The sequence below is a fragment of the Leguminivora glycinivorella genome, chromosome 3 (genome assembly GCF_023078275.1).
Source record: "Leguminivora glycinivorella isolate SPB_JAAS2020 chromosome 3, LegGlyc_1.1, whole genome shotgun sequence".
Classification (NCBI taxonomy): Eukaryota; Metazoa; Arthropoda; class Insecta; order Lepidoptera; family Tortricidae; genus Leguminivora; species Leguminivora glycinivorella.
The window spans coordinates 10,039,989-10,066,136 of NC_062973.1; the positions used below are offsets into that span (position 1 = coordinate 10,039,989).

At 38.1% G+C, this 26,148-nt stretch overlaps 1 protein-coding gene across 1 annotated transcript; it reads right to left on the bottom strand.

Annotated features, from left to right (window-relative positions):
- Positions 1-2,613: 2,613 nt before the first annotated feature.
- On the bottom strand, positions 2,614-21,628 carry LOC125224710 (PHD finger protein 14). Its single transcript, XM_048128143.1, is given in 21 exon segments — positions 2,614-2,851; positions 3,749-3,857; positions 4,504-4,625; positions 5,592-5,681; positions 5,994-6,056; positions 6,907-7,014; positions 7,839-8,613; positions 9,334-9,469; positions 10,373-10,491; positions 12,313-12,503; positions 13,709-13,894; positions 15,749-15,867; positions 16,293-16,408; positions 17,024-17,176; positions 17,916-18,070; positions 19,008-19,090; positions 19,350-19,478; positions 20,006-20,117; positions 20,593-20,720; positions 21,246-21,404; positions 21,499-21,628. Coding segments are annotated over 21 exon segments (3,084 nt in total). The 5' UTR covers positions 21,509-21,628; the 3' UTR covers positions 2,614-2,830.
- Positions 21,629-26,148: the final 4,520 nt, after the last annotated feature.

Here is a 26,148-nt window from a genome sequence, read left to right on the forward strand (position 1 = left end):
ACTTGCGCGCGTGCTACCGAGGATTAATTGAGATGAATGCTGATATTAGACGAACTTATACGCCTTATGCATAACTCTGTATTGATGAACGATGGCCGATTAAACCGGGTTAGTACCGGAATGCATTTTATGATGAGTTACAGCGTATGGCCAGCGTATGCACCTGGGTCTCTACTTAGTAAATTTGATCGTAAAATTACCTTCAAATATAATCTTTCCCGACAAGATGGCGTCGTCATAGACGATATAAAGCTAGTACATTGTGTGACGACTTGATAGGTATACGATTGATACCACTTTAGGGTCCCCCCACATCTAGCGTCTCGCGAGCGGCGCGTCGGGCCAACTGTATGGAAAAAGACGCCGCGTCGACGCGGCGTCAGGCTTTGCCCATACAGTTGGCCCGACGCGACGCTCGCGAGACTCTAGATGTGGCCCTTATTATTATTTCATTGACGTGGCGGCGAAAGGGGTAAAATTATGATATTGTGGTAGTTACATACATATGTTCATAGCCTGATATCACTACCATCATGTTACAGCACGTAAAATGAGATTGTGATAGGTATCCATCATCGATCTAAACTACCTAGATGCACCATCATGGCTTAGAATGTGTCCGCAGCAAATTGTGCTTGAAAATGTTCTAAGCACAATTGGGCGGTCAGTAGCGCTTCATCCGCCGTGTCGGCAACATGCTTAAGTGCTCCGTAAAAAAGTGCAAAAATAACACCTTATATACGTTAAAAAAGGATGACGTATCGTATTTCCGGTAAGTAATTGTTAATAATTTTATAATGTTATGCATTTGTGGCCAAAATGACTTCCTAACTTACTAAAAACATTTATTTTCTAGAATAATTAAAGTAAATTCCTTGATTTGGTCTTACGCAGTTTGTCTCTTTCTCTCGCGCTATACTAGTAATGAGCGGACGGCGACAAAAGATGGATGAAGTGGAACATAGTTAAAAATGGAATGATGGAGTCGCTTATTTATATTTTTTGTAAAGGAAGCCTATTTCATATTATTAGTGTATGTATTTATTTATTATTATGGACCAATAAGTCTGAAATAAATGATTTCAATTCAATAATATTAATACATATCTTATAAATTACTTTAATTATAAAAAGAAACAACCCGGGAATAGCAAATTCGTTTTTAAGTAATAAAAAAGGTTTTTATTCCAGATTCCCAAAACAAGACGTTGAAAGGGAAAAATGGCGCAAGATTATAGCTGAGGAGCGGAGAGAAGATTTACCCACACAAAGCTTTGAAAGAAATTACGTAGAATAATAAATTAATGTCATCATTCAATTCTTCTTTGTTTTAATAGCTACTTAATTCATATTCTCCAAGTGCACCATCCCTCACACACACCACATACAATCCCTCAACTGTTTACCTTCACATAATCGCTACACATACACTCACTACACGCACACACACACATATGTTATATATGTATATTAGACGACCGGTCTGGCTCAGTCGGTAGTGACCCTGCCTGCTAAGCCGCGGTCCTGGGTTCGAATCCCGGTAAGGGCATTTATTTGTGTGATGAGCACAGATATTTGTTCCTGAGTCATGGATGTATCCTATGTATATAAGTATGTATTTATCTATTTAAGTATGTATATCGTCGTTTAGTACCCATAGTACAAGCTTTGCTTAGTTTGGGGGTAAGTTGATCTGTGTAAGGTGTCCCCAATATCTATTTATTTATTTATAAACATACATACACACACACACACACAGTATATATATATATATTTTTTTTAACAGTTTTTCGCAAAAATACCGCAAATATCCTCATTCTCGCCTTTCATCTCATAGCGCGACTCCCATGATGCCTCTGTCCATCCTCGTTCCCAATTTAAAAATGGCGTTTAGATTGTTGCAGCGCGAACGAAATTAAACTTATGTTGGTTGCAATAAGACGTAGATTTGTTTAAAAATATGCACACCTGCGATCTGCGGTCATAAAATTTTATGGCTTTCGCGATGATCACATTCATTAATGTCATAACCGCCAATTGCTTGCATTTGAAATTGAACTCTAAGTACTAAGAAATAACGTTGTTTTTGTAAAAAAAATTAAAGTAGTTTTTACTACATTGCGAAGTTTTCGTTTGTCAACTAGACGCACACATTTGCAACTAAGCGATCGGACACTTTTGAGTGTCGAATTTGTAGGCGATAGTGTATCTAGGGAAGTTTAAAATCGATGGTATCCGTAAATACTAAAATGGGAAAGTGAAGTGTGTGTGTGAACGGAGCGACTAGACGAATTGTCGTGATTTTCTAAGTGGAGATACTTGAAGGGACGAAAAGTGACATAGGCTACTTTTTGTTTTGTCTCTTTCTAAAGCGAGCGAAGTCGCGGGGAAAAGCTAGTAGTTTTCATAAACTGCTAGAGGGTAAAGTTTACCTAATGGGAGACAGATTTGGCATATTTACGGTATAACAAGAGTTACCTATCTTATTTATATCTTATGTTTTGTATGATATTATAGTCGCAATAACTCCATAATTGCATTTACCCCAGACCTTCAATAAAGTTCTAAGGGTAAATTTTTAACAAAAAAATTAATAAATACACAATCAATTAGTACTTGAGTTTTTTATTTGAAAGTTTGACATTAACCTTAATCCTAATCCAATACACGTAGATACTTAAAACTTAAATTACGATCTTAATAAATATATTTATTCTTATATCACATCAAATGTCAAAACCACGGATAAAGTTACAAATAACTTTGAAGGAAACACTGAAAATATTCATTTTCTTCCACTAATACTCATTCGTGAAGCACACTCGAAACATTAGTTGTTCTCTTCCACGTCCTGAAACAAATAATATTAAACTTTTATAGTATTTTATACAATCGTGATATAATACAAAGCTTTTCAGTCGAGTACCATGTTTAGGCCACGAAGATTGCTGAGTGGCCTAAAAGTACGGTACGAGAGTGAAAAGCTTAATTATATCACTATTGTATACAATACTTTTTCAATGAGTCATCATCTTCATCATCAATGGACGAAAAATATCATCATTCAAGTTAAAATTAATGTTAATATCGTCGTTCACCGTTGTACCAACATCTATATTAAAACACTCCCTTCGGTCGTGTTTTAATTTATCGCCACTCGTTTCGAACTTCCTTTTTTACGCACTTGTATCGTAATGTACTATTTTATTGCTGTAGTTTCCAATGAGGCAATCACTACTATACTGGTAAAGGCTTAATTGACAATGACTGATAAGAAAGGTTGATATAATCCCCATGCGGGGCAAAGTAATCAAACGTTAATAGTTTCCTTATGTTGACTCGGAGAACAGGTGCCGTAGCCGAATGGCATTTCTGCGACGCGAAACGAAAACGAAACCCTGCGAAAGGTAGTCTGGCTGGGTGGCGCAAATACGCAAGAGCGATAGAGATAGATATCTACGAGCGTTTCGTTTCGTGAGCATTTCGTGAGTGTTTGTGCCATTCGGCTATGTAAGTATGTACCCTGAATTGTCAGGGCTTTTCTTGAGGGATAAGACGAAATATGTTCCCTATAACGAGCTACTGCGGGCGGCTTTCTAACTTACCCGGCAAGAAAAACCATTCATCTTCTCTCTCTCACTTTACCTTACTTCATTTTCATTTGCTCTGTCAGTTGCAAAATTGTATTAGAACGTGAGTTCATTTTAGATTAAATGAATATTTGCAAAATAAATAACTATAATCTTACAGTAGGATCGCAGTCAGCACAGTGCCACGAGTAGCCGCGCTTCTTGGGGTTCTTGTTGAGCGGCGGCTCCAGACATGTGAAGTGGTACCTCTTGTTGCACTCGTCACACCTGCCGAAACATAGATGATTATATGATTACTTCATTTATAACAGGATGATATGGTTCAGAACTATTTTACGTAGTATCTTAAGATGAAACATGAAAGCAGAAAACCGTTTCGCGGAGGCAATTAAACCTTCGATGCATTATGTGCCATTAATCATAGTGCGTATGCCTATTCCTATTACCTACATAAAGTCTGTAAAGTTGCTTTGAAATACGCTCATTACAAAGAATTCCTTTCGTCATAAAGAACTCGTTTATTATTATCGCTCGGCTTGTCTTATTTCAGTATCAGCCAAACAAAATATTCCTATGGTCGAATTGCTCAAAGAAACCCTAGGTGTTTGCCATAGGCGTGCATTCTGTACACTCAATTGTCCCTGTCCCAGGCGCAGCGTGTTCTGTCACGAGTCCTTATCGGACGAAGTCGGCCGGTCCACCCGGCTGCCGGGTGTGCATTCTGTACACGCGGGTCACACGACTCTTCCTACCTCAAGTGCACTATATCGTTAAACCAGAGTTTACCAGACGAGGTCGACCCGCCGGCAGAAGTCACAGTGCGCCGTGGACGTGAACGGCATCATACGTGTCCGCCGCGGGCGTGCATTCTGTACACACGACGCGTGCATCAGGTTGTGAGTCGAGTGCTTACCGGACGAGGTTGACGGGCCCGCCGGGCTGCTGACAGACGTCGCAGTGCGTCATGGGCGACAGCGGCGCGGGCGCCGGCGCCGCGCCGCCCGCCTCCGCCCGGCCGCGCCCCGCGCGCGCGCTCTGTTACAACATTATTAATGCGTCTTATGGCCCCCGTACACATATGGCCAACGGTTCCACCAACCCCCTTGGCCAAGCGTGTAGAGGGCTACTTGGCCGTAAGTTGGCAGTTGGCGCTTGCGCTTGCCGGCCAACCGATTGGTGTCGGTTTTTTGTCCACACATCAAAGGATCTTGGCGCCAGTGGCCAACTGCGTTTACACGTTGGCGCTTCATTCGGTTGGTCGTCAGCCGTCAGAGAGGACAGTAGTGAAATATTTACGAAAATAATAAGTTTATCTATGCCAATAATAGTGTAGATTTTAGGAAATAAAATAACCTTGCAAATGTTTAATGTATTTCCTAAAAAAGATAAATGTTCTTATCAGAATATTCAAAAAATTGTTAATATTTCAAATAATTTAATTTTACTACGGGGTTATTATTTTTTAATCAAATTTTTCTGACAACGTCTATGACCTAGAATTTCCTAGACTTTTCTATTCCACGTCCATCTTTCATGAAGAGCCAATGCCAAGTGATTGGTTCGCCAATGTGTAAACAGCGGCTCTTATCTTGGCCAAGGGGTTTCACAAAGGGCTGGTGGAACCGTTGGCCATATGTGTACAGCGTCTATTACACAGATTTAGGTTTGCCGCATTTCCGTAGAGATACTGCACGAGTAGAAATATGCTTCCGATCAAAATTACAGGGGGATCGAGTAATACGACGGGTTTTAAAGTTGTATTTTAAATACCATGTCTTGTAGATATGTTATTTTATAACTAATGACAAGTCTGTTGAAAATTTGTAAGATTTAAAGACATACTCGTATATCATAAAAAAAAACTTTTTTATGACTGTCGACTATCGGATTCCTCGTCCCGTCCCCATCATGTAAAAATAATATTTTTATACACGGCCGGCCTTGCAAAACAACACCTAATCCACACATAGGTACGTTACATGTACACTAAACGAAACTTACCTTCTGCACTGGTTTAACTTGCTCAAGCACTACCTGAGGCATGGACTTTTCGGGCGAAATTTGATTTTGATTCAATTCCTTCTTCGGAGGCTTGCGTATGAGATATTAGTGTTAGATATAATATAAATATTGTATATTTTACATAAATATTGAAATAAAAAGCTCAATAAATTATTAGATAAATTACATTTTTAAACTTTCCAGCTCCAATGGTTGAAAGAATAAAAAAAGGGTTCGGTACGGTTGAATAATATAAGGCAGATAAAAAAAATAATTAAACGTATTTCGAAGTGATGATATTATAATACGATGAGAGCCTCCACAGGCTAAGATAGTATTAAACCTTATTAGAACAAGATAAGTTTATAAAGATAGTACCTAACTTCATTGTATTGTACTTACAGCTTGGGCTTCAGGTGTCTCCGCTGTCGGAGGTGGTTTGGCACCTGCTTCTTGCTCGGCGTGCTGTCAAAAGAGATTTTAATTAGCTTACGAAAATGTTTGAATAGGGAACTTGACTGTACTTAAAATATTTTATACCATGCACAAAATAAAGCATCAGATAAGTCACAGTGCGCCGTGGATGTGAACGACATCATACGTGTCTGCCGCGGGCGTGCATTCTGTAGACGCGTGCATCAGGTTGTAGGTTTTTAAATCAGCAATTTTTAAATCCAATTTCTATTTGATAAGTCAGGCAGAAATATATAAAGTAACTGAGTTGACCGTGACGTCACTCAACTCGATTTCATATTACTCCATATTAGCAAGTCGTTAAAATTTGTTTTGACAGTTCTTATAAGTATGGCGCCTATATGAACAAAAAATCTATCATGTGCAAGATCGACACCGCTCGAACGCTAGACTATTCGCTCAGTATAACTTGTAACACAGAATTTATTCGGGTATATGTTTTAAAGCTAACGGCTTTCCCCCTTATTCATAAACGTTCTCTAAAGTTATCAAGTCGATAAAGTTAGTTTGTCCCTTTCCGACGTATTGGTGTGATAGAAAGGGACAAACGAACTTTATCGGCTTGATAACTTTAGTGAACGTTTATGAATAAGGGGGTTTGTCTCCATGATCTCGAGGAAGACTGGCCTGACTGACTGGACTGGAAGTCCCGTGATACAAGTAATAATATGCAAGAATCGGTCAGTGAAAGAGAAAGATAGATAGATAGATAGATAGATAGAATACTCTTTATTGGCACACCTCAGCAAGAGATACAGAAAAAAGATACAGCGGAGACAAAACAAATGAAAGAATATGTAGTTTCGTAAATGTAAACAGAAATTGTAGCAGTTAATGACACCTTAGAGAGTTTCCTCATGACTGCAGGTGGGGGGCCATCATTGCTGTCCGTTGGCACGTAGAACATCTGCGTGTCCAGGGAACCGTCCGGCTTTGGGATTGGCTTGAAATAAATAAATGAGATATGTAGTTTCGTAAATGTAAACAGAAATTGTAGCAGGTAATGTCACCTCTAGTGCTTGTTGTCGCATAATAGATTTTACGTAATAACTGTGCAGATAGAAATTTTGTTTCATAAAGGTCCAATATTGTTTGTTTTTCCAACGAACATGACTGCAGGTGGTCACTGGGTCAAGAGTGACACTGCCATCATTGCTGTCCGTTGGCACGTAGAACATCTGCGTGTCCAGGGAACCGTCAGGCTTTGGGATTGGCTTGATCTGCAATAAATAAATGATATTATAGAATACCTTTTAAACAATTGCCTGCAGTAAACTCAAGGTACTCAATTCTGTTTACAATCCCATAAATACTTATGATCCTCAATAGGAATGAGTTTGATTGGCATAAATAAAGTTTAGCAAAAAATATCCTTTTCTCGCACACTGCATGTTTTTTCAAAGTAGACGCCAGTATTGATAAATTTGAAATCGAGGGAAAGTCTTCTATGACCATTTTCGTTACCCTCACTGACCCAAAAAGAAAATCCCTCTATCATAATAGGCTAGTTTCCTATACTTAAATTAAAATATTTTATGCAGTGCTCGAAATAAAGCACCACATAATTAGAAGAAAAATATGGACAGTAGTTATGTTTAAACATAATTTCTATTTAATAAGTCAAAGAGAAAGATATAAAGTAAGTCACTCCTCAGTATTTCATAGTAATTCCATATTAGAAAATCGTTCTTAAAACTAGACGACGACAACTAGACGTTTTTAAGACTAGTAGGAAACTAGCCTATTCATATGTATAACGTTGGGCAATCTTACCTTAATAGTAATTCTTGGATGAGGCGTGTCTGGATTCTCCATATCCTGCGTCTTCTTCTTCCTTTTATGCTTATGAGACTTGGACGGCGATCGCAGGAAATCGGGAGAATACCGCGACCGATGCTTTTCTTTCCTGCGCTTCCTATTCGCTTTGTACGTAGCTATATCCGAGGATAAGTTAGCTAGAGTATTCTCAATAGAGCTTTCGATAGTTTTGCTGTCTCTTTCTTTCGGTTCTGTGAGAAGAGAGGAGAAGGAAGAGTTATGGGAGAGGAAGCTAGAATCTTCTCTTTTACTTGGAGTCGCGGTTGCTGAAGCGTTTGAGTTTTCGTTGTGAGAATCGTTAGGGCTGTCCGCGACTATAGGGGTTATCGACATGAGAGGCGTGTTTGTCAAAGTGGGGGAAGTGAAAGCACGTTTGTGCATCTTCTTTGAGAGAGATTCTTCCATGGCACCATGTTCTTTCTTTTTCTTAATTCTTTTATCTTTCTTCTTGGATTCGGTTTCGACGTCATCGCTGATGAATTCGAAGGGTTTTATGGTGACTTTGATAGGTGATACGTTTTCTGGTACTTTGATGAGTTTTTCCTTTTCTGCTTTTGGTGTTTTCTCCTGCTTGTGTTTCGGGGGTGGAGAGTTGGGTACGGAGCCAGGGCTCAGTGGGTCTGTGATGATGGCGCCGTCCTTGCTGTATCTGATGCGGGAGCGTCGCGGTACTTTCTTTTCCAGTACTTCTGGTTCTGAATCTGACGTTTTGTCGCACTCCGAGCATTGCCTGTTAAAATCAACATTATGTATTTTTTGTTGGAGTCCTGTCTGATTTATGAGTTATTCATTTAGATATCAATCGGTAAAACCCTAACCTATTGAGAATTTGGTCCAAAGACGAGGAACATCAAGCGTGAAAGACGCTGTGATCAGATATGTTGGTCACTACGCTACAAGCAGCCGTATGTCGGTCATCTTGGGTATAGTCGAGTATAAGGGGGTAGGCATTGACATGTGTCGGCTTGGGTTGGCAATGCAGCTACGGATTAAGACAGTCGACGTATGTAGACTTTGTAGGCTGGGTCGCCATGATAGCACGCTATCTTAGTTCATAATAAACATATAGTATAGTACATTACCAGCCGCAGAGCTTGGTCTTCTTGGCCGGGCGCTGTGGCGGGTTGAAAAAATGATGGCTCTAGATAGGCTCGCCATCATAGGTCGTTGTCCTGTCTATATAATTATAATATACATATAGAATAGTAACGTTACCACCCGTAGAGCCTAGGTCTTCAGGGGCGGGCGCTACAGAGCGGGTTAAGCCAGTGATGGATGTAGGCGGGGTCGCCATGTGAGCTCGCTTCTAGTCTTTAATACTAATTATAACATTACCGTAGAGCTTGGTCTTCTTGGTCGAGCGCTGCAGTAGGTTGAAGCAGTGATGAATTTAAGCAGGGTCGCCATGTGCGCTCACTTCTAGTCTACAATACTAGTTATAATACGTTACCAGCCGTAAAGCTTGGTTTTCTTGGGCGGGCGCTGCAGCGGCGGGTTGAGGCAGTGCAGGTGGTAGTGCTGCCGGCACGTGTCGCACGCCGCCATCAAGTGCCGCTCGCTGTGCCGCCCGCACACCGCGCATGCGCCTGTTATACATTATTATATCAGAAACTATTTAATTTTAAGTATCGTAAACTAGAACATTTCTTTGCTAATCCGCAAATAAATAACGTGCAAGTCAATCAATGCTAACCTGACAAACGCAACTGACTTGCGGAACTTCGGACCGTCAACATCAGCTCCTGAAGATGCCTCGTAGAGAGGCGAAACACGTGTCGAGTTTTGTATTTTTGGTGGTGGGTTGTTATATTTATTTGCGTATTTATTTTTATTTTTGCGGTGGGAGGGTGGGAAAATTAATTGCATGTAAAAAATACGCAAGTAAGTATAACAGGTTAGCACTGATTGACTTGCACGTTATTTATTCGCGGATTAGCAAAGGAATGTTCTAGTTTACGATTAACATGGATTTCCGCAAAATAACGCCTGATTCCATCGATTAATTTTAAGTATCATCGGCTCCCTATACAGAAATTATCACAAGTACCAGATTAATTTATTTACTAGTATGGCGTTAGCGCCAATATTTCTATAGCATCAATTTAAACATTCAAAAAGGCGGATACCGATAGGTGAGTCGCTAGTTATTTTCTTCGAACTCGGCTGAGCACGCTGCTGCGTGTCTACATGACTTATACTATTCTAACGCCATCTCATTACTTTAAGGTGTTTTATTAGGACCTGATTCTGCTGTCCTATTTCAAAGAACAATAAACAAGGTAGACTGGGACTAAAACTTGTACTTTTGCTCAGGTAAATAGGGACCTTAATTTACCTATATTCAGGCAATCAACGATTTGAAGTTTAAAACTGCTTAACGCCTGTTATTTAGACTGTTCGTTATCAAGCAAGCTGATGCCTTTATCTAATTTATCTTATACTAAACAAAATAAAAGCTTGTAATAATAAATAGTCAAGAATACACTAACCTTCAAGAGACGTCGACAAGACTTTTCCTTGGCGTGCGTCCGGGTTGTCGCTAAGAGGAAAACCAACGCCCATCTTAAGAGCAGCCGCGGTGGGCACTGACATAGACCCGGCGGCCAACCTACTATGCAGTATTCGTTATGTGGTAATGCACAACTTACCATGTAAAAAGGCGAATCTTCAGAGTTTTATGGCGCATTTTTGCTGTGATTAAATTTAACTGTCATCCAGAGGGCGGAATTACTCATGGCAAAAATCAAACGTCAATAGAGTTGGAACGTAAAATTTTATCGACTATCGATTAAACTGAAATTATCAGTATATATTGTTGAGTTGTTTTCGACGTAAGTAAGACAAGGATACTTCTTTATCCATTTGTTGACTGTTTTTCGTCTTGGATTAACCATTTTTTTCAAACGTGAATTAGTTGCAAAAGGACTAGTGACAGAAATGGTAATTAAATGTCATTCAATTTACTTTTAATCTAATCAAAGAGGTTAATGTTAAAGTCAGAAATGTAAAAGGTGACTGAAGTTATCGATAGCTGAATATGTCGATAAAATTTAACATTCCAACTCTATTGACGTTTGATTTTTGCCATGAGCAATTCCGCCCTCTGCAGTGTCATCATACGCATTGCTCGCGACAAGATTACGTATACGAACAATATGGGTGTTTTTGACATAATGTTATGGGATACCGTCGGACGACTGTCTTTTCTACATTTAAACGTCCCAATTTTATTGTCCTTTGATTACGGAAAAATAATGAAGCAAAAACGCGCTGTTAAAACGCTCGAAGATTCGCTTAACACCATACAACTTTATAACTTATAGGTAACATAGAAAATCAGGTTTACGCAATGCGCGTAAGATTAAAAGAAGCACAATTTGAATCGTGAAGTTAACAGAAATAAAGTTGTATGGTTCATACATCCAATCAAACTGTTCAAAAATTTCATCAAATTCAAGTCCAAAGATTGTAAAATGAAGTATATATGTAATTAGAGCATTCTACTAAATTGTCTGCCGCTGTCTCGTAGCTATGTGATCATAAGTAAGTTGAAAAACCGGCCAAGAGCGTTCCGTAGTTTTCCGTATTTTTCTCAAAAACTACTGAACCTATGAAGTTCAAATCAATTTTCCTAGAAAGTCTTTATAAAGTTCTACTTTTGGGATTTTTTTCATATTTTTTAACCATCTGGTTCAAAAGTTAGAGGGGGGGGACCCACTTTTTTTTCCTTTAGGAGCGATTATTTCCGAAAATATTAATATTATCAAAAAACGATCTTAGTAAACCCTTATTCATTTTTAAATATCTATCCAATAATATATCACACGTTGGGGTTGGAATGAAAAAAAATATCAGCCCCCACTTTACATGTAGGGGGGGTACCCTAATAAAACATTTTTTTCCATTTTTTATTTTTGCACTTTGTCGGCGTGATTGATATACATATTGGCACCAAATTTCAGCTTTCTAGTGCTAACGGTTACTGAGATTATCCGCGGACGGACGGACGGACGGACGGACAGACAGACATGGCGAAACTATAAGGGTTCCTAGTGACTACGGAACCCTAAAAATGGTTGATTTAAACTACGAAAACATGTGCGTTTTTACGGGACAGCTCATGGAATGCTCCGATTAGTGGTCCCCATTTTTACATGCAATATACATTGTTATATTAAAAATACATGTTGTAAAAACTGTTTATTATATGTATTTATTTATTCACGGTGCTTTTACTAAATAAGCATTAAAAATTAATGACAGATAATTTTGACAGACTATCTTAGTCTTTAATTTAGCACAGAAAAATCATGGTCTCTTCGCAACAATTTTTTTCTAAAAAATTGTCCTAAAACCTACGTCCTGTTATACACTGCCAAATTAAAGGTTAACAAATAGTACAGCACAAACAAATATAATGAATACATACCGTTTCTGCAACTGCTGAGGCGTAACTTTCGGCGTAGAGCGCGCGATGACCGGCGGTAGCAGTGGCTTCTCCTCCATTATAGGGGGCAGCGTTTTAGCCGGGCATATGGCGGTTATCGCCTCGTATATCTTCTGCAGGGCTTGCTTGGCTGACGTTAGTTCGGCTAGGGCGTCGGTGTTTTCTTTCGAAGCCTGGTTAGAAAATATTGTTTGATTTTTTATGTATTGAGTGTGTATAATAACGCCAGGAATAATATGGGGACAAAGGCCTTTGCCGGGCTTAACTCTACATTTCAGGTAACATTATAGGTATGTTAGAAGCGCAAAGGTAACTAAAAACAAGATTTTTGACTAAGTACCTACAACACCAGCCTTCTTGAGCTTACCGTAGAGCTTAGTCAATATGTGGAAGAATGTCCTATAATGTTTATTATATTTTAATATTTATATTATACTAGACAACTACAAACTAGTCCCAACACTAATAATATTTAAATTGTTAAGTGTATTGGGATACATCATCATAATCCGTCCTCAATTTCTCATCACCCAGCAAGGTCTCATTCTCCTTAGTGTCTCTCTACAGAGCGCCTCAATGACGTCACAAGACTGTTTCTCTCCAGATAGTAGCCGACGAATAAAAGAATGTAATATGTACAGTGTTGTGATATGTACAGTGTTGTAAGAATGTAATGTGTCACTTAACACTAAAAACCTGAAAACCGTTTGTTCAGAATCGAGAGTAGAATCGATTGAGCTATATCTTGATGGGGGTAATATTTTTATTTAAATTAGTATGATTAGTTATTTTTTACGTGCCTATTATATTGTACTCGTAATACAACATTGTGTATATCGCATTGCTAGAGGTTGTTTACCTTTTTCAGTATTTAGGGGTATTAATACTGGCTGGTTACTTGGACGATTATTTTTTTCCGCTACGAGTTTGACGTTGTTTGTCAGTTTAATCTTAATGTTTATCATAAGTCATAACAAATTGAACTCGTACCTAATTACAACCTTGTCATTCTGAATATTGGGTTTAAATTTGCTTAGTGCGATTACCTCCAATTTGAAGTTTACAAAGCTTTAAAGTGTTTTACAATGACATCTTAGCTGTCTATTGATAAACCTTATGTCGTTGCAGTAACGTACACAAATAAATAGTTTTATGGTTTATGATGGTAGTTAGCAATTATTTTATTGAGTGTAGAGCTAAAAGTCAAGTAGAGCTGTACAGAAATCTAAAAATTCAATTTAAAAAAAGTAACCATCAGATTAAAAGATAAATACTCTAGATGAGTTTAAAAAAATAAAAATCAGTTGGGGTGTCTGAGGTTTTGAGTGATACCGGAAATACGTTGTATACTAGTTGGCATGTATTTTAGAATACTTACATCATCATAATCTGTTCTCAGTTTCTCATCACCACCTAACAAAGTCTCGTTTTCCTTGGTGAGTCTCTCCAGAGATCGCCTCAATGACGTCACACGGCTGTTCCTCTCCAGGTAGTAGCCAACGAACTCCACTGAGAATGCGGGTGGTACGTGCCAGCGACGGGACACATCTTTCAGAGCGGCCATCTGTTAAAAAAATATGATTTTAATTCAATTAATTTTGACCCTAAAACGCGCAAATTATTCAAACAATCAAATACCGTACGACCAAGAAGAATGGACCAGAATATTGAAAATGTGAACTGGCTCTTAAAAGGACTACGGTGGCGCTAAAATCTTGGAACAGTACAAACTCACGACACTCAAGCGAGGTACACGATCTCCACTAACACGGTAACCACTTTCCTTAGAAATTATCTCTGCTGAGTGTGCACTGGACTAAACATCTTTACAAGGCGACATTCTGAAATGTACTTAAACACCTCTCGTAGAACACTGGCAAAAACTGGCAATGAATTTCCTTTAAAACGTTAAGCTTCGTTTGGGAAAGAGTTTGTTTATATAAGCCGTGTTTCCAAATCGTCCTGCTTTGCACACTGAAATCCCACGCAAAAAGAGCTTCACCAAAACTTTTACGACTTACATTAAGTCACGTTTTAACCCCCGACGCAAAAACGACGGGTGTGTGTGTGTGTGTGTGTGTGTGTGTGTGTTTGTGTGTGATCTGTCTGTGTGTGTGTGTGTGTGTGTCTGTCTGTGGCATCGTAGCTCCGGGACGGATCAATCGATTTAGATTTGTTTTTTTTTTGTTTGAAAGCTGAATTAATCGGGAGTGTTCTCAGCCATGTTTCATGTCATGAAAATCGGTCCACTGTGTCGGTCGGTGTTTGAATTTTTGACGTTTTAGAATAAGTTACTCGATAGCGTAAGTCACGGAAAAGTACATTCATTGTATGGAGAAAGTGAACAGCGACCCCAAACAGTTACTTGAACCACACCTCGGACAATGGCGATCAAATAGGTATATGAATGAAGCGCGTTCCTACGCCAGACAAAGCACCACTAAAAAGACCTCCCAACGCATAGGTTTCAATTGTTTCACAATTCTTTTTAAAATGGGTGCTATATACTGCCCACTTTAAAAGACTTAGCTTAAGTTTGAGCAGCCATTATTGTCAAAGTGTCTTTATAAAACTTGGACGTTGTACCCAGTTTAGCATCACACATTCTCAGCTCCTGCAGGCAAACGGGTGCCATGCTTATATGAGTGAGATATTGTACGATAGTACTCATTATTAAAGTCGCCGTCAATAGAACTTGTGAACAATGTAAACAAACCTTGTAGTCAAAATGTTATTAATTTTCATTCGTACTCATCAGATACTGACTAAATCTATGTGTTATTTAATCAATTCATATCACATTATGATCCTCAACCTTTAAAGTAATAAAATTGTGCTAGAATATTGATATTTTATACAACGGTTTGTTTACACTGTTGACAATTTCTATTGACGGCGATTTTATACTGAACTTGAACCAAAAATGACATTTTCCGTGACGTTCTATCAAGTAACGTATTATTTGTAATGTTTATTGTATCCTTAATAAATAATTACATACTGTAAAAATACAGCAAGCCTTTATTTTGCTCAATTAATTAAACTAATAAATATCGAATCGCTGTTTATCTGTAAGGACAATTTAATAAGTGGTATTTTTTACTGAATAATACTACAAAAATATTGCCTTGTTTTTCTAGCAGTGTTAATTTTTTTTTAGAAGCTTGCTCCACAAGTGCAATAGTTCTTCATAGGAAAACGAACTTTCCAGTGCATGCAAAAAGACACAAATGAAACTAGAACGCGAGAATTTGAACGCCGCCTGTGTGCGTTGGAACTGTTGAGCGGTCAACGGTCACCAGAACGCGGAACTCTGACAGAACGCAGACCGCTCTTTGTCTGCGCACGCTCTAAAACGTCAAAAATTCATGTCAAATGGCCAGCGTTACAGGACCGTAAAAGCTCCCTAGCGCGTTACCTGTGCGTCTTGAAACTCCAAAGCATGCGTGTCCACGCCCATGCATTCTGCTTTCTTCTGGAACTTCCTCATTGCTGACGCGCTGCTGAACAACATTCGCGCCATTTTCTGTGTCGGCACTGAGAACAAAAATCAACCGTAATGCAAGCGCAATGTATTGTTAGAGCTCCATTTTTGTAGGCTCGAAAGCATATATAGGAAATGGGAGGTCAATATAGGAAACTTTAAGGTCATATTCAGCATGGTAATATGACGAAACCAGGCAGGCAAGCACGGTGATGAACGATATAACGTAAGGCCGTCCTTTTCGCACATAGGAACGCACCAATGCGATAAAGTTTATCCAACTAGTGTGATACGCCCACAGAATTAGGGCTGATTGTACAAAACCGTCTGGCACCGTTAAAGCGTTCGTTAAATTTTATTGTATGAGAATTTCTATAGAAGTCTGCTGAGTGACGATGATGTGTCTGTCAAATGTGGTTACACATTACACGTTATACATGACAACTATTTAAGTACATTTTTTTTTAATTATGCCTACCCCATGGCGGATTCCGATTTTCCTTGTGCTGCAAATACTTCTTCCTGTATTTGATCAGTTTCCGTTTTATCCTGGCCTTCTCTTCAGGAGTCGGGTTGTTTTGTAACTCATATTTCCTGAAAACAATAGCAAATGTGATTCTATGCGATGTGATTAAGTAAGAAAACTAGTGCTTATTATGGAAAATAGCAAAATATTTTCAATTATTTAACAAATAGAGTTATTAGGCCCGGCACCGACCCATCACTTTACCGTAACACTTTGCCAGTATCTAATATTGGCACATAATTCCTATTTTCTTAGTTAACAGTCGCCGCAATGCCTAGCACGAGACAATTTTTTGTTGTACTTCTGCTTCTAAGGCTTTGGTCGGTGTCGGTTCAGAGCGACCAAGGCCTATTCAAAGTTCTAAGTTCTTCAAGTGGTAATTTAATTTACTCAGACTCTCAGACTTTATGAGGCAGCCCCGTCTGTATTCACGCATTTCACGAATTTGAAATCTCTTTTCGGTCCTCAGTTGTAACGTGAGCCAGTTTATATTCCGTTTATTTATAGTTTAGGCCGAATACCTGCCCTTAAATTATACATAAGGGCGCTTATGGGAACATGCGACATAATTTCCCGGTTACATATAAAATTAACCTATATAGGCTGATCCATAAAGACTAAAACAGAATTAGCGAACTAGCTACTTCTGTGTTGAGAAAAATAAGTATTTGCAAAATATTTACCTCTTTTCGGTCCTCAGTTGTAACGCGAGCCAGTTCCTCTTCCGTTTCTTGACGAGCGTTTTATCCGAGTGCAGTTTGCAGTGAGCGTAGAACGGGTCCGCTTGCTCCGCCTCTTCTGAATGCGCTTCGGCCAACAGCCCTGCTCTTTGTCCGCTAAAATACAAAATAATGTGGTTAATTACTATGATAAACCTTGATTTTACTCCTCAGATATCAACATGATAGTATGTTGCAATTGTTGCAGGATAAATTAGGATGATAAAAAGTCTGTATTGGCTTTGGGCAATAAGAGTACTTTATAGAATACAATTAACCATTTGACCCCAAAAACTTCAACTGACGCACGCGTGGCTACATGGCCATGTCAACCTTCACGCATTCATATTTTCCGACGCGTTTAACAATGAAAGGTGTTGAAAATAATAATGATAAATGATATGCGTTTTAAAACGTTACTGTTTATTATTTAAAAAAATAACAATAGCCATCATAAAACTAAAGGAAATGTGGTCAGTCCCTTCAATTACCTAACAATTGTTTTACAATACCTCTTGAAGACTAACCCAAAAAAGGTTAACCCAACTCTTCGGCTAATTGGGGCAATAAACTGTACCTTTTGTGGTTTTTAAAGGATAGAAGAAAAAGGCACGAGCCGCAATCAAAGCAATAAAAAGTTTCATATTCAAAATCACGGTAAAATGTCAGTGAATAAAAACAAAGCAGCGCATCATCGTGAACCCTGTCACAATACATGAAGGTTCACATTGAGCAGTAGCGTCATGCGTTATGTGAAGTCTCGCAGTAACCCGCGCTCCAGCCTAAGTATACCATCTCGAATAATGTCACCCCGGATAGTCCACCTGTGTGACGTGTGTCTAGAGGTTCCTGTTACCATGTGACGTGGAAGAACGTCTTGCAGAGCCCGGCGTCGCAGCCGACGCAGACGCCGGTGCGCGCGAGCGCCGCGTCGGCGCACAGCGCGCACGAACGCGCGCCCCAGCGCGAGTACGCCATCTCGAATAAAGTTACGCCGGATAGTCGCTCCACCTGTGTGTCGCCAAAAAGAATCATCTTGTAATTTTCTTATACTTTTTTTTTCTTATACGGAATTTTTATAAAAAAACCGGCCAAGAGCGTGTCGGACCACGCTCAGTGTAGGGTTCCGTTCCGTAGTTTTCCGTATTTTTCTCAAAAACTACTAAACCTATCAAGTTTAAAACAATTTTCCTAGAAAGTCTTTATAAAGTTCTACTTTTGTGATTTCTTTCATATTTTTTAAACATATGGTTCAAAAGTTAGAGGGGGGGGGAACGCACTTTTTTTCCTTTAGGAGCGATTATTTCCGAAAATATTAATATTATCAAAAAACGATCTTAGTAAACCTTTATTCATTTTTAAATACCTATTCAACAATATATCACACGTTGGGGTTGAAATGAAAAAAAAAATCCGCGCCCACTTTACACAATACATGTAGGGGGGGTACCCTAATAAAACATTTTTTTCCATTTTTTATTTTTGCACTTTGTTGGCGTGATTGATATACATATTGGTACCAAATTTCAGCTAAAAAGGCCGTATCTATCACACCAACACGTCAGAAAGGGACAAACGAAGTTTATCGGTTTGATAACTTTAGAGAACGTTTATGAATAAGGGGGTTAGCCGGCTAACCGTTAGCCTAAAGAATAATATATCGTCACTACTTTTAAAAAATCTCGTATCTCACGCTGTTCCTCAAAGTTAAAACGCAGTAAGTCTATATGCATTCCATACATACTTACTACAATTTTCTTTTCATTGACAGACGAAGATACAAGTTTTTTTTAAAGTAGTGACGATATAGCCAAAGGTATTTTAATTGACTGTGCATGAAGGAAACTGTTTGGTTGTGATATAAGAAACGGCCTGTCGTGTTAAGCGCCTTTACGTTTGTAGGAACATGCAGATTGAAGAAGAAATCGTACATAGGAAACAGTATTACCTCTGAGAATGCCACGCCAGGCACGTATAGTGCGCAGACGAGATGAACCCATGCTCCAACTTCTGTCTCCTTAAATATGCCCCCTAAATGAAATGAAAACTTAGGATTTAATCAAATAAAAACAACTTTTTACACCAGATGTTTGAAAGTAAAATTTTTAGCCATCAAACCAAATGTGTCCTTTGCTTTCTAAGAATTCTAGGATGCATCTAAAATGTGACCATTTTGTGACATATTTTCCTTACTTTGAGTTTTTGTCCTATCTACGCATTACATCCCTGATAAAGAAGAGCACCCATAGTGGAATGCCCCTATTTTTAAAAAAGTTTTTAAAGTTGGTACCTTTGTTAGGACATAGCTCACAGCTAGGGTCAGTGACCCCGCTTTACAAGGCCTCACAGAACCACGGTTCGGTGGACGCGGAGCTGACTGTGCTCGACTCACTGGTGACGTCAGACACACCATAACAGCCTGAAACAAGTTGAATTACCCTCCTTGCATTATCCTGTCACTGTGTTGTAGTAACTGATGATGCCTATATCCAGTTATCAGCAGAGATAGTGATGTAGAATTTGCATCATGCTTGTCTAACTATTTCTTAAATTTGTTGACACTTTGTGGAAATTTGTTGAAATTTGTGGTCTGTTACCTCTTTAACCCTTAAATGCATAGTGATGTATATATGCCTCATGCATTTTTGACTACTAACAGCATGTCAAAATTCAAATTTGAATAAATCTTTGTCAAGGTCATGCATTTAAGGGTTAAGTTTAAGTCACTGGTGAAATGTCTAATTGTCTATGATACTTTATGTATGAAGTGTGTACTCAGCCAGTGCACAAACACAAACTATTGTAGAGCTATTACCAACCGAGTGATGTTGAACCCTTGTTCAACAAGAATGTGCAAATAAGAACATGTGCTAGTATTAGTGCCACTTCTGTGGGTGCTAATAGTGTTTATACATATTGAATAAGTATAATTTAGGTAATATTTACCTTCATGGACTGTGACACCACAACCGTCACACTCAACAATCTCATTGAAGTCATCGCTCCTGGAGCCAAGGCAACCAGCACAGATCAACCAATTGGCCAAGTCACCAGGTATCTAAAACATAAAGATTTTTTTTATTAAGTAGCTATAACTACTTACAATCCACACAGATATAGATACTAGAATAAATAAATAAATAAATAAAATAAATAACATTGGGGACACCTCAGATCAACTTAGCCCCAAACAGTTTGAAAGATGTACTATAGAATCTGTTGGGTGTCTGGGTTGTAATAGTACAGAAAAGAACAATCATAGAAAACCACAGTTTGAAAGATGTTTAGATTGTTCCTTTTTCTTTTTAGGGTTGACAACTTGTTGACAATATTCAAGTAGGAAATTATCTTATGTTGGCACACAAAAGACGGACCAGTTGTTCTTCATATAAATAGTTCATTTGTTTAGTTAAATTACTATAATTATTTATGTTTTTGACACAGGAAGAGGAGATAAAAGTTAAATAAAAGGGGGGTTATATTTGTGTGAAAATATAGATTTTAATTTTATTTATTTTAAACAATAAACATACCTTAAACTCAGCTTTCTTGGCTCTTTCCAATAAGTCAGTAACGGATGACTCTCCCATTTTGCTGCTGTCCTTAAACTCATCTTCAGCATCTGACGCAGACTCCTCAGAGCTGCCACTGTCATCTTTTCCTATATTTAAACAATAATAAATAAATATTGGGGTACACCTTACACAGATCAACCTAGCCCCAAACTAAGCAAAGCTTGTAGTATGGGTGCTGGGCGACAATATGATTGATGGTTCTATTATAGGTACATGATTTTTGCAACAGCCTTCTTTAAGAACAAGTCTAAATAAGTTATTTAGTACAGTAAGAGTATGGCTATGAAATAGACATTGACAATGGGAATAATTTCTATAATGAAAAATAAACCTAAACATTATTTTTAAAAAAGGTTTATTTTATAAGGCAGAGGCCAAAACAAACAGACAAATTAACAAATATTAAAGGAAAATTTCTTAAAGTAAAAAAATTATGGTAAAACCAGAAAACCTAAAAATATAATTTCTCCAAAGTGGACAAGACAAAAGTACTTACAAAACTAAAAGTTTAGGTTCCAAACTAAAAGGTAAGTCCCAAAATTTAAAAACAGGTAAACACTACTTGACGAAAGATCAATGATAGAATAAAATCGAAATATATGCAGCAATACCATCATCGTCACTGTTGATGGAGTGGTCATCACTGTCTTCAGGGTGGTCCTCAATCCGAAAGTCCGAGTCGTCGGAGCTTTCGCCTTCTCCAAGATCGAAATCCAGCAGAGACTGAGCTTCCACTGGCTTAACCTTCCTCTTCGCAGGATCGCGCCCGACTAAAAATTAAAAACAAAGAGGTACAGGCTAAGCATCTGCATTGGTCACTCGGGTGATGAATTCGAGTAAAAATCAAGCTAATAGTTTACTTACGGTTATTCATTGTGAACACAATTGCTAAATACTCTCATTCCAAATGCAGTTTCATTACGTTTGAGTTAAAAATCTTTAAAAATTACGAAATACTGCCGGCGCAGCTTCACGCATCATTTTACGATTTGACATATCAGTGCTGCTAGTGAAAAAAAACCGGCCAAGAGCGTGTCGGGCCACGCTCAGTGTAGGGTTCCGTAGTTTTCCGTATTTTTCTCAAAAACTACTGACCCTATCAAGTTCAAAACAATTTTCCTGGAAAGTCTTTATAAAGTTCTACTTTTGTGATTTTTTCCATAATTTTTAAACGTATGGTTCAAAAGTTAGAGGGTGGGGGGACGCACTTTTTTTTCCTTTAGGAGCGATTATTTCCAAAAATATTAATATTATCAAAAAACGATCTTAGTAAACCCTTATTCATTTTTAAATACCTGTCCAACAATATATCACACGTTGGGGTTGGAATGAAAAAAATATCAGCCCCCACTTTACATGTAGGGGGGTACCCTAATAAAACATTTTTTTCCATTTTTTATTTTTGCACTTTGTTGGCGTGATTGATATACATATTGGTACCAAATTTCAGCTTTCTAGTGCTAACGGTTACTGAGATTATCCGCGGACGGACGGACGGACGGACGGACGGACGGACAGACAGACATGGCGAAACTATAAGGGTTCCTAGTTGACTACGGAACCCTAAAAAAGTAAGCATGATGGTTAGGGCCCGCGCACACGGATGCAACAGTTACACGGCGACATTTTTGTCTCTGTCGTCACTACCAGCCCGTCATCACTCCATAGTATGATAATATCATCAAGCAATGATTCCCAACATTACGACACAAAAAAAAGTTTGTAAGTAAATAATAAAATAACTAAAGTTATTATTGAAATTTCGGGCAAACCAATAAGAAAGTGTGAAATTTGTGATGGTGGCTTATTTTTGCCTAGCTTTGCACTGGATATATGCAGGTCGGTAACTAGTATTTTATTATATTTTCGTTTCGAGTTGCTAACAATTACCTACTCATTTAATCAATTTAAAGTAGTACTTATCATGTACAGTCTACGATTTAAGCGAAAACATTCTGTAAATAAGTTTTTTCGTAAACAAACAAATAACCTAAAATACCAATAGAGTGTGACCAACTTATCGATAATCTCTTTATTTCAGATGACGATTATGGGTAATTTTAACAGGTAACGAAGAATCGGCATATTTATCCATCTCCTGTATGAAGATAATGTTGGACAAAGGTTTTCAAGGCTTTTTGCAGTAAATATTAACTTTCCCTGGTAAACATGCAAGAAACACGAAGATTGAAGCAACAAATATTGGCTTATAACAAAACTCTTAATTAGGAGGCAGTGCCAAATATGAACGTCAAGCACAGTAAATCATAGGAATTTCTGCAAACGCCTCAAAATTAGTTCAACTGAGAAGTGCTGTAAAGTAGTTGAAAAATTACTTCATGTAAAAGAAAAGTGATAGTATATTTTGCTTCTGTTTTATTCATTTTATACAGGGGCGTATTAAAGGCGGCAGGCTCTTTTTAGAATAGCGAAGCAGCGTTTTTTCTTAAATTTCATACTTTATCGTCACTTAACGGGGCGGTAATCCTGACTGGCTCAGGATGCCAACGCCAAATCCTTGAAATACGCCTCTGACAGCTGACAGCCATCCCAGACATTTTTTTAAATATATGTATAAATACTATAAATTTACTGTTAAGTCGCCATACTGCAAAATATCGCAAATTTATCGATATCGATAAATATTAGGGACTGGGTTGGTCGAGCCCTAGCGATTTTTTTTTTTTTTTTTTTTTTTTTTTTTTTTTTTTTTTTATGGCTTTCCCCTCTTTTGGCAGGAGGGATTTTGCCAATGACGACGTTAGACATACAACGCACGATAAGAATGTTCGGTGAAAATTTTTGTGGTGGGAAAGGAGCTGGAAACCTAAAACAAAAAACATTTAATGTTAAGGACATCACAGACAGCACAGGACGAATGTACAGTTTATTAGATAGAAGAGCGAGAAAGGGCGACAGTTTTGACAGTTAGTAAGCATGCCAACATAAGGAGAAATTAGAGATTGACAATTGACAGTGTAATATTATGTTAGGAGAAAAAGAATAAGAAAAGAATTTAAAGTTTAATGTTATTTTCCTGTATGTGTTTGAGAAGCAATGCGGTAATGGGAGGGTCCATGAGGACCAGGAGCGTTTGAAAATTGATAGGACGCGGGATGTTTTTTGGTAAGATGTCGTACATCGAGTGTTTAAGCCTGCTGCACGAAAAGAAAATGTGATCAGGAGTTCCTTCGTCAAGTCCGCATTCGCACAGGGAACTATCCCGAACCCTAATTTTGGCAAGGAACACCGGAGTACAGACGTGACCTAATCGGAGACGACAGAGTGTAGACGTGGCCCATTTGGTAGCGGAACGGAAGCGGAAGAACCATGGTTTATATGGAATAATTGGCTGTATGTTTCCGTAATGTTTTCCAACATGGCGTTGGTAGCAGTGACATGACCTCACGACCGTCAAAAAACGCCTGCATAAATCCAAGAATCTTATATACATGGATGTTCCACGCCGAACATTACTTTGAAGCCAGAAAATTTGACCTTGAATTACGTCACGCCGGTCTTGCATCTCTTTCTTTAGGGTGTCCATGATTAAGCATACATTAGGGATATCCCGCGGAATTTGACGTATTACATCTCTCGACACAGGCTTAAAACCTTTGAACCTCCGTTTTGACAATATTCTCAGCTTGATATGTGTTAAAATGTCAAATATTAATATTAGCGCCATCTATCTGAGCGTACCTACCCCAAAGGTGTATCGCCATCTAGCTCACCGTACCTTTTTCTGTATGGTTTTGAGGTACGTTTTTTTCTTAGACTTTATCTGTCTATACGGAGTTACATAAGTATTTGTCTTTTACTAACTGACACCTGTGGTTATTAAAGGTCACTTTAAACCATCACAATAATATTTTGGTAGTAACTACTGGGAAAACTAATCCCAGTAGCTATCAACCCCCGGTGTGGTAATTAACAATGTGGGGGAAATTCCAGTAGTTAGGACAGGTAAAAACTTGGTGGTAACTAGTGGGAATAGCCACAAAAATATGAGGGAAGTATTTGTCAATGGGGAAATAATGAAATACTAGGACGTTTTAAAACAGTATCTTTATTTTTAAGCGCCGCCCCAAATCTCAAGGAAGGTGGTTCTCAATTCGTACGTATTTCAATTCTCTTCGCATGTATATATGTATCTCAATTTAATGTTTATGCCACGATATATCCGTCGTTACTGGACTGATTTTTAAAATTTCTTTCTGTGTCATAATCTTCAGGCTTAAAGTGCAAATCTGCAAATTGTCGAACGCTCTGAAACATTTCCTTTTATCGGTACAATCGACAGCCAACAGCCAATGCTGCCTCCTTCCTTCATCTTTTGGAACACTGAAAAGTTTAATATTATTCATGTTAATTGTAAAGACATAAATTATATAAAGTTGGTATTATTATACTGTGATATGAACTATGAACATAGAAACCGTACCAAGTTGATAGATTTAGCTCCATTCAATAAGAGTAAATACCATGCAAGAAAAAAGATTGGTCACCCTAGTCGTAAAACCACACATAGCATTATTTTTCTTTAAAGGTCATATTTATCGTTCTAAACCTATTCGTGGGAATTTTGATATAATTTGAGACAATGAAAACAATATAATGATAAGAACTAACCAAGATTACAAGCAAAATAGAAGAAAATTTATTGCCAGTGAGGTTTATGAACATTTTGGTAAAATAAGTACTTACTTGTGAAATTTTACGTCGGATTTCGGTTTCCATTTACTTCCACAATGGTTCACTATGCAATACATAGCTCAGAACTTAAGTAAATCGTCGAAAAACGTTTATTTTGCAAAATAAATCTCTGAATCGGTGAATGAATTTTGACAATTCTGACATATCGGGCATATTTTTTTATTATTAGTGTTCCCATAGTACGCAGGAGGTAAATACCGGAGAAATAAGGTTTTTGATTGAGTTTTTTTTTGTATAATACAAAGAAAAGTAAGTCAATTTGATTGAAGAATGTTTTATACGTTTTTTTTATTAACTTATCTGGCAATACATCACAGTGTTGGAATGAGATAGAACATAGGAGTAAAGGTGAATGAACCTGGCTTCAACTCATTGGTCGGCACGCACTATCCAGAGATATATATAAAATTCTTGCATAAATCGGTTCGAGGGTTGTTCGAGAGTGCCGACTCTTAAAACGTAGTGATTCAATGCTCTTTGGTCACTACATGGACGCACGACAGAGACAAAAAATGTCGCCGTGCAACTGTTGCATCCGTGTGCGCGGAGCGTAAGAAATATTGTACCAAATTAAATATTTAAATTTATAATCTCTTTATTAAATAAATACATTTAATTATTGCTTACATATTTTTCGAAATATATAAAGATCCATACCATATCCATACAAACAAAATTTACCACAGAAATTTAACTATACTTAAAATATCATGCGAGTACAAATTGGACTGTTTCCAACTGTCAGTGTCAAATGTGACAACAGTTTGTTTATATTTCATTTCAGTGTCGCATCGCAGC